Below are 13,198 nucleotides of genomic sequence, written 5' to 3' on the forward strand. Positions count from 1 at the left end.
TTATTGTTCTTTTTTTATTTTGCCACCTTAGGCAGCTTGTGGGATCTTGGTTCATGAGCCTGGGGTCAGGCTGAAGCTCCTGTGGTGGGAACTCCGAGTCCAAACCACTGGCTAACAGGGAACCTCAGACCCCAGGGAATATTCATCGGAGCGAGGTCTCATGGAGTTCCTCATCTCGGCACCAAGGCCCAGCTCTACCCAATAGCCTACAAACCCCAGTGTTGGAAGACTCAGGCCAAACAACCAGTAAGACAGGAACACAATCCCACTCATTAAAAAAAAAAGAAAAAATGAGATGGCAAAAAAACAAGTCACAGTGCTCACTTCAGCAGCACATATACTAAAATTGGAATGATACAGAGAACATTAGCATGCCCCTGCGCAAGGATGACACGCAAATTCATAAAGTGTTCCATATTTTATATATGTCTATGTATAGCTGATTCACTTTGTTATAAAGCAGAAACTAACACACCATTGTAAAGCAATGATACTCCAATAAAGATGTTAAAAAAATATGTCACAGATGAAGGAGCAAGGTAAAAAGCTACAAGACCAAATAAATGAACAGGAAATAGGTAATTTACCTGAAAAAGAATTCAGAGTAATGACAGTAAAGATGATCCAGAATCTCAGAAATAGAATGGAGACACGGATTGAGAAAATACAAGAAATGTTTAACAAAGATCTAGAAGAATTAAAGAACAAACAAACACAGATGAACAACACAATAACTGAAATGAAAAATACACTAGAAGGAATCAATAACAGAATAACTGAGGGGGAAGAACGAATAAGTAAGCTGGAAGACAAAATGGTGGAGATAACTGCCAAGGAGCAGAATAAAGAAAAAAGAATGAAAAGAATTGAAGGCAATCTCAGAGACCTCTGGGACAACACTAAATGCACCAACATTCGAATTACAGGGGTCCCAGAAGAAGAAGAGAAAAAGAAAGGGTCTGAGGAAATATTTGAAGAGATTATAGTCAAAAACTTCCCTAACATGGGAAAGGAAATAGTCATCCAAGTCCAGGAAGCACAGAGAGTCCCATACAGGATAAACCCTAGGAAAAACACAACAAGACACATATTAATCAAACTAACAAAAATTAAATTCAAAGAAAAAATATTAAAAGCACCAAGGGAAAAACAAAAAATAACATACAAAGGAGTCCCCATAAGGTTATCAGCTGATTTTTCAGCAGAAACTCTGCAGGCCAGAAGGGAGTGGAAGGATATACTTAAAGTGATGAAAGAGAAACACCTACAACTAAGATTACTCTACCCAGAAGGATCTGATTCAGATTAGATGGAGAAATCAAAAGCTTTTTCAGATAAGCAAAAGCTAAAGAGAATTCAGCATCACCAAACCACCTTTACAACAAATGCTAAAGAAACTTCTCTAAGTGGGAAACACAAGAGAAGAAAAAGACTCACAAAAACAAACCCAAAACAATTAAGAAAATGGTAATAGGAACATGCATATCGATAATAACCTTTAATGTAAATGGATTAAATGCCCCAACCAAAAGACACAGACTGGCTGAATGGATACAAAAACAAGACCCATATATATGCTGTCTACAAGAGACCCCCTTCAGACCTAGGGATACATACAGACTGAAAGTGAAGGGATGGAAAAAGATATTCCATGGAAATGGAAATCAAAAGAAAGCTGGAGTAGCAATCTCGTATGAGATAAAATAGACTTTAAAATAAAGACTGTTACAAGAGATAAGGACACTACATAATGATCAAGGGATCAATCCAAGAAAAAAATATAACAATTATAAATATTTATGCACCCAACACAGGAGTACCTCAATACATAAGGCAAATGCTAAAACAACCATAAAAGGGGACATTGACAGTAACACAATAACAGTAGGGGACTTTAACACCCCACTTACACCAATGGACAGATCATCTAAACAGAAAATAAATAAGGAAACACAAGCTTTAAATGACACAATAGACCAGATAGATTTAATTGATATTTATAGGACATTCCACCTGCAAGTGGCAGAATACACTTTCTTCTCAAGGGCACATGGAACATTCTCCAGGACAGATCACATCCTGAGCCACAAATCAAGCCTCAGAAAATTTAAGAAAATTGAAATCATATCAAGCATCTTTTCTGACCACAACACTATGAGGCTGGAAATCAATTACAGGAAAAAAACTGTAAAAAACACAAATACGGGCTTCCCTGGTGGCGCAGTGGTTGAGAGTCCGCCTGCCGATGCAGGGGACACGGGTTTGTGCCCCGGTCTGGGAAGATCCCACATGCCGCGCAGCGGCTGGGCCCGTGAGCCATGGCCGCTGAGCCTGTGCTCTGCAACGGGAGAGGCCACAACAGTGAGAAGCCCGCATAACGCAAAAAAAAAAAAAAAAAACCAAAAAACACAAATACATGGAGGCTAAACAGTGAGATACTAAATAACCAAGAGATCACTGAAGAAATCCAAGAAGAAATTAAAAAATACATAGAAACAAATGACAATGAAAACACGACACCCCAAAATCTATGGGATGAAGCAAAAGCGGTTCTAAGAAATTGCTAAGTTTATAGCAATTCAATCTCACCTCAAGAAACAAGAAAAATCTCAAATAAACAATCTAACCCTACACTTAAAACAACTAGAGAAAGAAGAACAAAGAAAACCCAAAGTCAGTAGAAGGAAAGAAATAATAAATATCAGAGCAGAAATAAATGAAATAAAAATGAAGAAAACAATAGCAAAGATCAATAAAAGTAAAAGCTGGTTCTTTGAGAAGATAAACAAAACTGATAAGCCCTTAGCCAGACTCATCAAGAAGAAAAGGGAGAGGACACAAATCAATAAAATTAGAAATGAAAAAGGAGAAATTACAACTGACACTGCAGAAATACAAAGGACTATAAGAGACTACTACGAACGACTATGTGCCAATAAAATGGACAACCATGAAGAAATGGACAAATTCTTGGAAAGGTACAATTTTCCAAGACTGAAGCAGGAAGAAATAGAAAATATAAACAGACCAATCACAAGCACTGAAATTGAAACTGTGATTAAAAATCTTCCAATAGGGCTTCCCCGGTGGCACAGTGGTTGAGAGTCTGCCTGCCGATGCAGGGGACAGGGGTTCGTGCCCCGGTCCGGGTAGATCCCACATGCCGCGGAGCGGCTGGGCCCGTGAGCCATGGCCGCTGAGCCTTTGTGTCCGGAGCCTGTGCTCCACAACAGGAGAGGCCACGGCAGTGAGAGGCCCACATACTGCAAAAAAAAAAAAAAAAAAAAAAAAAATCTTCCAATAAACAAAAGCCCAGGACCAGAGGGATTCACAGGTGAATTCTATCAGACACTTAGGGAAGAGCTAACACCTATCCTTCTCAAACTCTTCCAAAATATAACAGAGGGAGGAACACTCCCAAACTCATTCTACGAGGCCACCATCACCCTAATACCAAAACTAGACAAAGATGCCACAAAAAGAGAAAACTACAGGCCAATATCACTGATGAACATAGATGCAAAAATCCTCAACAAAATACAAGCAAACAGAATCCAACAACACATTAAAAGGATCCTACACCAAGATCAAGTGGGATTTATCCCAGGGATGCAAGGATTCTTCAATATATGGAAATCAATCAATGTAATACACCACATTAACAAATTAAGTAATAAAAACCATATGATAATCTCAATAGATGCAGGAAAAGCTTTCAACAAAATTCAATACAGATTTATGATAAAAACTCTCCAGAAAATGCGCATAGAGGGAACTTACCTCAACATAATAAAGGCCATATATGACAAACCCGCAGCCAACATCGTTCCCAATAGTGAAAAACTGAAACCATTTCCTCTAAGATCAGGAACAAGACAAGGTTGCCCACTCTCACTGGTACTATTCAACATTGTTTTGGAAGTCCTAGCCACAGCAATCAGAGAAGAAAAAGAAATAAAAGGAATACAAATTGGCAAAGAAGAAGTAAAACTGTCACTGTTTGCAGATGACATGACACTATACATAGAAAATCCTAAAGATGCCACCAGAAAACTACTAGAATTAATCAATGAATTTGCTAAGGTTGCAGGATACAAAATTAATGCATAGAAATCTCTGGCATTCTTATACACCGACAATGAAAAATCAGAAAGAGAAATTAAGGAAACACTCCCATTTACCATTGCAACAAAAATAAAATACCTAGGAATAAAGCTGCCTAAGGAGGTGAAAGACTTGTACTCAGAAAACTATAAAACACTGATGAAAGAAATCAAAGATGACATAAACAGATGGAGGAATACACCATGTTCTTGGATTGGAAGAATCAATATTGTGAAAATGGCTATACTACCCAAAGCAATCTACAGATTCAATGCAATCCCTAACAAACTACCAATGGCATTCTTCACAGAATTAGAACAAAAAATTTTACAATTTGTATGGAAACACAAAAGACCCCAAATAGCCAAAGCAATCCTGAGAAAGAAAAACAGAGTTGGAGGAATCAGGCTTCCAGATTTCAAACTATACCACAAAGCTACAGTAATCAAGACAGTATGGTAGTGGCACAAAAACAGAAATATAGATCAATGGTACAAGATAGAATGCCCAGAGATAAACCCATGCACATATGGGCACCTAATTTACGACAAGGAGGCATGAACATACAGTGGAGAAAAGACAGCCTCTTCAGTAAGTGGTGCTGGGAAAACTGGACAGCTACATGTAAAAGAATGAAATTAGAACACTACCTAACACCATACACAAAAATAAACTCCAAATGGATTAAAGACTTAAATTTAAGACCAGACACTATAAACCTCTTAGAGGAAAACATAGGAAAAACATTCTTTGACATAAGCCACAGCAAGATCTTTTTTGACCCACCTCCTAGAGTAATGGAAATAAAAACAAAAATAAACAAATGGGACTTAATTAACCTTAAAGCTTTTGCACAGCAAAGGAAACCATAAACAAGACAAAAAGACAACACTCAGAATGTGAGAAAATATTTGCCAATGAAACAACAGACAAAGGATTAATCTCCAAAATATACAAACAGCTCATGGAGCTCAATATCAAAAAAACAAACAATCTAGTTAAAAAATGGGCGGAAGACCTAAATAGACATTTCACCAAGGCAGACATACAGATAGCCAAGAGGCACATGAAAGGATGCTCAACATCACTAATTATTAGAGAAATGCAAATCAAAACTACAATGATGTATCACCTCACGCTGGTCAGAACGGCCATTATCAAAAAATCTAGAAACAATAAATGCTGAAAAGGGTGTGGTGAAAAGGGAACCTTCCTGCACTGTTGGTGGGAATGTAAATTGATACAACCACTATGGAAAACAGTATGGAGGTTCCTTAAAAAACTAAAAATAGAACTACCATGTGACCCAGCAATCCCACTACTGAGCATATACCCTGAGAAAACCATAATTCAAAAAGAGACATGGGGCTTCCCTGGTGGCGCAGTGGTTGAGAGTCCACCTGCCAACGCAGGGGACGCGGGTTTGTGCCCCGGTCCGGGAAGATCCCACATGCTGCGGAGTGGCTGGGCCCGTGAGCCATGGCTGCTGAGCCTGCACGTCCGGAGCCTGTGCTCCACAACGGGAGAGGCCACAACAGTGAGAGGCCCGCGTACCGCAAAAAAAAAAAAAAAAAAAAAGACATGTACCATAATGTTCATTGCAGCTCTATTTACAATAGCCAGGACATGGAATCAACCTAAATGTCCATTGATAGATGAATGGATAAAGAAGATGTGGCACATATATACAATGGAATATTACTCAGCCATAAAAAGAAACAAAATTGAGTTATTTGTAGTGAGGTGGATGGACCTAGAGTCTGTCATACAGAATGAAGTAAGTCAGAAAGAGAAAAACAAATACCATATGCTATGCATATATATGGAATCTAAAAAAAAAAGGTACTGATGAACCTAGTTGCAGGGCAGGAATAAAGAGACAGACACAGAAAATGGACTTGAGGAAATGGGGTGGGAGGGTGAAGGTGGGGCGAAGAGAGAGTAGCATCAACATATATACACTACTGAATGTAAAATAGTTGGCTGGTGGGAAGCAGCAGCATAGCACAGGGAGATCGGCTTGGTGCTTTGTGATGACCTACAGGGGTGGGATAGGGAGGATGGGAGGGAGGCTCAAGAGGAAGGGGATACGGGGACATGTGTATGCATATGGCTGATTCGCTTTGTTGTGCAACAGAAACTAACAGTATTGTGAAGCAATTATACTCCAATAAAGATCTATTAAAAAATAATAATAAATAAATAAATTGGAATTAGGAGAAGAGTCTGAAGGCGTGGAGATTAATCACAGAATCTAAAGTAATCTGGATGAGAAGAAAGAGGGGCCTGAGCATTAGTTACAGTCTCCTTGAGAGTGTGAACTTTGTGTCACAAATAAACTCAAGTGAAACTTAGTAGAGGTAAAACTGAAAAGATCAGCTGGATGGTTACTGTGGAAGAGAGAGCAAGAAAAGGAGAAAGAATGCACAGTTCTCAGAAATGACCTTTGTCACTACAGTTCTTATAAATTCACCCATGTGTCCTCTGAAGTTGACTTTCAAATAGTCCTGAAAGATTATGTGCAGTGTAAACTCGAAGATGATGGGAGTACTGTATGGGATTTACTTAGTCTATTTGAATGGTTTTACATGTTTTAAGCACAGTTCTTCATTTCTTCTTACCTTATTCCTTTGCAAATTCAAAAGTTGCAGATTCCCAAAGTTCTTTTGGGAGTATGCATATTTATAACACTGTAAAAAACCGCTAATGAACTTAATATAAATATAATATAAACCCCAAAACAAACAGAAAATGGAAAAATATGTGTTTGGTATAGTTTTTTTTTTTTTTTTTTGCGGTATGCGGGCCTCTCACTGCTGCGGCCTCTCCCGTTGCGGAGCACAGGCTCCGGACGCGCAGGCTCAGCAGCCATGGCTCATGGGCCCAGCCGCTCCGTGGCACGCGGGATCCCCCCGGACCAGGGCACGAACCCACGTCCCCCACATTGGCAGCCGGACCCCCAACCACTGCGCCACCAGGGAAGCCCTGGTATACCGTTTAAAAAAAAATAAATTTATTTATTTATTTGTTTTTTATTTTTGGCTGTGTTGGGTCTTCGTTGCTGCATGCGGGCTTTCTCTAGTTGTGGTGAGCAGGGGCTACTCTTCGTTGTGGTGCGTGGGCTTCTCCTTGTGGTGGCTTCTCTTATTGTGGAGCACGGGCTCTAGGCGTGTGGGCTTCAGTAGTTGTGGTGTATGGGCTGTAGAGCACAGGCTCAGTAGTTGTGGTGCATGGGCTTACTTGCTCCGCGGCATGTGGGATCTTCCCGGACCAGGGCTCGAACCCATGTCCCCTGCACTGGCAGGTGGGTTCTTAACCACTGTGCCACTAGGGAAGCCCTGGTATACAGTTTTTGAGCCCAGTAATCTAAGTATAAATAACAAAATGTGATCTTGGATCAAGCTGTATTTCAGTGTGTATTCTGTTACTATGATTTGTGACATATTATACACTATATAAAGTTACACTGCTACCCACACCACACTAGTATCACATTAACTACCTCTGTGATGAATAATGCAAAAAATTTTTGAATGATGGTTCTCTGGCAGCTATTAAGTGCTTTTTAACATTTGGACTTAAAAAAAATCAATAAGCAAATGTTCAGTGTTGATAGGCCCAGCTGAGTGGTATTAAACTATACTATATATTTTCTCTAAATCAACTGTAAACTTTAACAGGCGCCATTCAACTTCAGGCACTTAGCCAAGTCTGGAATTAAGATCTCTCTGTCTTTGTTCCTCTAATCCTTTTTAAAGCTCTTTTATTACTTAAATAATTAGACCTTCAAATTCGATCAACTAAACACAATCAATCCTACTCCACTTATAGCATAGTAGTGGCAATCAACCCACTGGGGAAATGTGGCACATTATCTGGGTAACATCCAGGGTCCATGATACAAAAGAAAAAAATCTCCTTACCCAGGAGTTCTTCATGGATTGATCAGGAGTTGAAATAAAGGCATTCATGAATGCCCAACTTATTGTTTATATGCACATGGATGATTTTATTGTGTTTTAGAGCAGGGGTTGGGATAGGAGGAAGCTTAATAAAATTCATGCCTTCAATTTCACCAAAAGTTCTATGGCCTCAAAAAGGTTAAGAACCACATATTCTAATCTACCCATTAGTGGATGAGGCTTCCTAATACTCTATGACAGCTGCCATCATATTTTTTAGCACAGTTGATATACTCTATTATCTAAAATTTAAAGATGAACTAAGAGACACTTAATTTTTAAGAAGTCATCTTAGAGCTAAGTAGGGTGTTACTTTAGGATTCCACAGTCAGTCAAAATCCAAAAAGAGAGGTACAAGATAAGGATGAGCGTTTACTACCACTTTCCTTGATTATTAAAAACCTCTGCTGGGGCTTCCCTGGTGGCGCAATGGTTAAGAATCCGCCTGCCAATGCAGGGGACACGGGTTCAATACCTGGTCCGGGAAGATCCCACATGCCGTGAAGTAACTAAGCCTGTGTGACACAACTACTGAGCCCACATGCTGCAACTGCTGAAGCCCGAGCACCTAGAGCCGGTGCTCCACAACAGGAGAGGCCACCGCAGTTAGCAGCCCTTGCACTGCAACAAAGAGTGGCCCCTGCTTGCCGCAACTAGAGAAAGCCCGCATGCAGCAACGAAGACCCAACACAGCCAAAAATAAATAAATTAAATTAAAAAATAAATCTCTGCTATATGGCAATTATACAACCAATGAAATTCAAACAGTTAACCTGGAAGGCAAAAATAGTATCAAAACTGTTTTATATGGTTTTACAAATAAATGTTGATAACAACCAAATTATAAACATTTATTTCCACTATATTATATTATACTATTAACTGTGGTTCTAACCACCAAAATAGTTTAAGCTCAGAGTTGGAAATCTCTATCACTCTCACCTTGGTACAGACTACTCGTACAACCACTTTCCAAAAGGCAGAGGAATCAGACCCAGGTTGTACCTCAAAGAGAAGATGTTTTTCCTGGCCAGAAGCCACTTTAGCAGTTCTGAAAAGAGGTAAACACATTCGTTAATTTTATGAAAAGTCATGTAAAATAATGGAGCTACGAAACCAGATTCAAGAAAGTTTAAGACAGAGGAGGAAATGTGAAGAAAACACAGAAAGATAAATAACAATAATGGTGATTGTAATAATTAGATTTTTAAAATATAGGGATAGAGAATGTTTTGACTATAAACATACAATTTAATTTTCAAGGTGGAAAGCACAGTGGAATGATATTTATAAATCTATTTTTTTCATATCTATATCTCAATGGTCTTTAAATTTCTAACAAAGACAGCTAGGAAAAACATGTGCAAGGAATCAGGTACTTAAAAGAAAAAATTTAGCTGGTTTCATTTATCCATATTTTGACTAGTGCCTCAGATGTATATAAAGTGTGAAAAAATCTTGATCTTGGTTGAGTCCTTCCTTAAGCAACAACACTTATATACCTCTTTGAAGACAATTTTTACAGATAATTTGAAACTGGATGAAGCAAATGATTTTGAGACGCTTATGTAACTTTACTGTCCTCCCCTATCAGAGTAATTCTGATTTAGAAAGCAACAGGATACTAACATAAAAATATAACACTTTTTAGGATAACTCAATATCATGCATCAATGCCAATTTAAATCAGTTCAAAGACATAAGTATTGCAGCTCCCTTTTATCATTACTCACATTTCTCTCTGAGCACCAGTGGGGATATCACACTCAGAACTAAGAAACTTACAGCTAAATAGATTGAGGCCATTGAAAATTAAGTAACTAGCCCTAGGTAACAAAGTCTGCCAGTGAAAGTAGTACTGCCAGTTCCCAGTTCTGTTTTCTAGCTATCAAGCCATGCGTCTTTTGCGTAGGTTTAACTTTATAGTTCTCAGACAGCACTGAACTTGTGAAATCCCAACTCTGACCCAGGGGAATTGGTTTTAAGAAGCAAATCCAGTCAGAAACATTCTGAGCTAATAAATAAAAGGGAGATACTCTTTTACCATCACCTCTATATTACACAGTAAGCTTAGCTTGAGGATGTTTTCATAGGACACATTTTATCCAGTATCTTTAGGCCAAAAAACAAAATTTCATATAATAGACTAGGTTTTTTTGTATATAAGTTCTAAGACTCTAAAGGGATGGCAAATGTCATTGATTACTCTTCAAAAAAATTGACACAATAAACATAAAAATTCCACTCTTATGATACGATTAAATTCTCAATCGAATTTTATTCCTTAAGAATATAGTCTCAGAAGTAATGCCTCAAATGTTACCATTTGGATGATCTTTAAAAAAAAAAAAAAGAACAAAGTAAAATGCTAGAGTTTTAAAAACCCATGAGTACATTTTTATTATAAAAGATCAGACAATACACAAATATACACAGTAAAATGTAAAATCTCCCTTCTCTGCTCCCCTTTTCCATCACCTCCCCAGAGAGCTGTGTATATCCTTCCAGTTCATTTTCTATGCATTTATATATATATATATATCTACACAGGATCCATCCATATATCCATACAGGGCTTTTTTTTTTGGTTTGTCTGTTTTTAATGAGTGAAATCCAGTGTTCTTAAAAGAAATGATCTTCTAAGATAACTTTTAAGAGTTAAGAATGCTTTATTCTTCATGACTGGCTAATAATAGGACCCTCCAGCCATGTCCATAAAAAGCCTGCATTTCCTTCTCTTTATCTAATGTGTTCTAAATGGCCAAGTATAATATGTCTCTTATCCAATATAGTTATTGCAAAGCTTAAGGAGTACATTCATATATTTTACCCTAAACTATTAATAGTGACTATAATATAAATTTATATATACTAAGTGGTTCCAAACTGCTTGGTGATTTTGTTTAGCCTTTTTGGGGTTTAAGGAGAGGTAATATGGGATAGTGGAAAGATCTTCAGACTTGGGGAAAGCTGGATCTGCCATTGATACTTGGGTAATCACTTCAGGCCTCAGTTAAAATGTCTGACTGTCAGCAGAGTGTCTTGCACATACTATGTGCTCAGTGAACGTTAGCTAAGTTGAATAGACTAAAGAAAGAACCTTTAAGATCTCATTTAAAAGGCAATAACAATAAGTTATAACTATACCCCCAGGGAGACAGAAGATACATATACAAAGAGAGCGGATATGGGTGCTGCTAGAGGAAGACTTAATAGAAAGAAGCGACATCTGCTCTCCTGTCACTAAGGGAGAACACACAAACAAAAATGGAATATTTTAAAAGTATAACAATCTGGGGTCATTCAGGGACAGAGCTCGGTATATTTTAATAGCTTCTATACAGATCAGTATAAAAATTGATTTAATAAAGAATAATTCACAAAGAGAAGGCTGTTCTATTGGATGTGCTAAGGAGGCAGAGAAGTTTATACTCCATCTTAGAAATCTATTCAAGAGTTAAGTAGAGGTGTAAACATGATAGCTAATTAGAAAATATTTATAAACAAAATACCTTATTCTTCAGTGATGACAAATGAATTCTTACCATATATATATTTCTCTGGCAAAATAATGGTTCAATGAACAAACACAGAAGATTTATTTATTAACTAGATGAATTGGTTGATATTCAGAAACCTGAAGTGCCCTCTGACTATCCTAGGCACCTTTCTCTAGATGACTAACTGGTATATTCTCTTCTGTTATGCACCTCCTTTAGTGCTTTCAAACAAGGGTCAATTTACATGCCTGTGTTCAAAATTCAGTTTTAAGTTCCTTCTGTTCTTTTAGTCCTATAACATATTTTTAGATAGCTACATAGAAAGTCTTATAGTACTCAAATCGTTGCTTTGTGACTGCCTGGAGGGGTGGGATAGGGAGGGTAGGAGGGAGGGAGACGCAAGAGGGAAGGGATATGGGAACAGATGTATATGTATAACTGATTCACTTTTTTATAAAGTAGAAACTAACACACCGTTGTGAAGCAATTATACTCCAATAAAGTTGTAAAAAAAAAAAGTACTCAATAAATATTTGCTAACTGCTGCTGAAAACATTCTCTTACCAACCAATACATGTGGTTATCTCTCAGACAGTCACAACACTGGGACAATATGTCAGGGGGAGAAAATAAAATGAAAAAGAGCAAGCCTTACACATCATTAAGTTCTGCTACTCTTCCAAGAAATTCTTCATAAGTTAAGGAGCCACTTTCTCGAACCAATGTGACATGTTTTGCTACTTTTTCTGGTAACTTGTTAAGAACCAGCTGTGTCTGATCCGAAATTTGCTGTCCCATGATGAAATGATGTCTTATGAAATCCAAAAAGAGTGTTGCTTCACATCGTTTCTGTCAAATATACATAAAAGTTACTTTTACATGTAATATAAAAATGGCAACATACCCATCCCTTCAAGAAAATAAAGAAAAACAGGAATACTTTTAAGTGAGATCTCAACAGACTTACATGAGCCTAAGGTGGAATTTATTTAAACAACTATATTTTAAAGTAAAGATTTACAGTTCTATTTTTTAAAGATCATACAGGTAAATGAGAATACAGGATTCATTTATCTTATTGGGAGGGTGAATTCCTATAATTTTGCCAAGTTAAAAACCATTACACACACACACAGAGGCATTTAAGTGATTGTATTTAACAGGAAGTTTGTTTACCTCATATAATTTTCCTAAGAACATTTCCTGACTGCTTACCATGTCAGGCTCCAAACTAAGGGCTTTCATATATTATCTCATTTATTTCTTCCAATAACCCTAAGAGGTAGGCATTATTATATTCCTAGTTGACAGATAAGGAAATGGAGTTGAGTGACTTATTTAAAGTTAAACAGCTGGGGACTTCCCTGGTGGTGCAGTGGTTAAGAATCTGCCTGCCAATGCAGGGGACACGGGTCCGATCCCTGGTCCAGGAAGATCCCACATGCCAAGGAGCAACTAAGCCTGTACGCCACAACTATTGAGCCTGCACGCCACAACTACTGAGTCCATGCACTGCAACTACTGAAGCTTACGCACTCTAGGGGCCAGGGGCTGCAACTACTGAAGTCTGCACGCCTAGAGCCCATACTGTGCAACAAAAGAAGCCACTGGATGAGAAGCCCGCGCACCACA

At 38.0% G+C, this 13,198-nt stretch overlaps 1 protein-coding gene across 2 annotated transcripts in view; it reads right to left on the reverse strand.

Moving 5' to 3' along the window:
* The window catches only part of RNF141 (ring finger protein 141), a gene marked incomplete at its 5' end in the record, with an annotated part of 37,236 nt that extends 24,872 nt beyond the window's left edge, over positions 1-12,364 (reverse strand). For both annotated transcript variants that reach the window (XR_013811004.1, XM_079709030.1), the window contains 2 exons: positions 9,009-9,117; positions 12,222-12,364. Coding sequence is in view for 1 of the 2 variants with exons in the window: in XM_079709030.1 (XP_079565156.1) it covers positions 9,009-9,117; positions 12,222-12,364 (252 nt within the window). The remainder of the gene's footprint in view (positions 1-9,008; positions 9,118-12,221) is intronic.
* Positions 12,365-13,198: the final 834 nt, after the last annotated feature.

Source organism: Hyperoodon ampullatus, assembly GCF_949752795.1.
Source record: "Hyperoodon ampullatus genome assembly, chromosome: 7".
NCBI lineage: Eukaryota > Metazoa > Chordata > Mammalia > Artiodactyla > Ziphiidae > Hyperoodon > Hyperoodon ampullatus.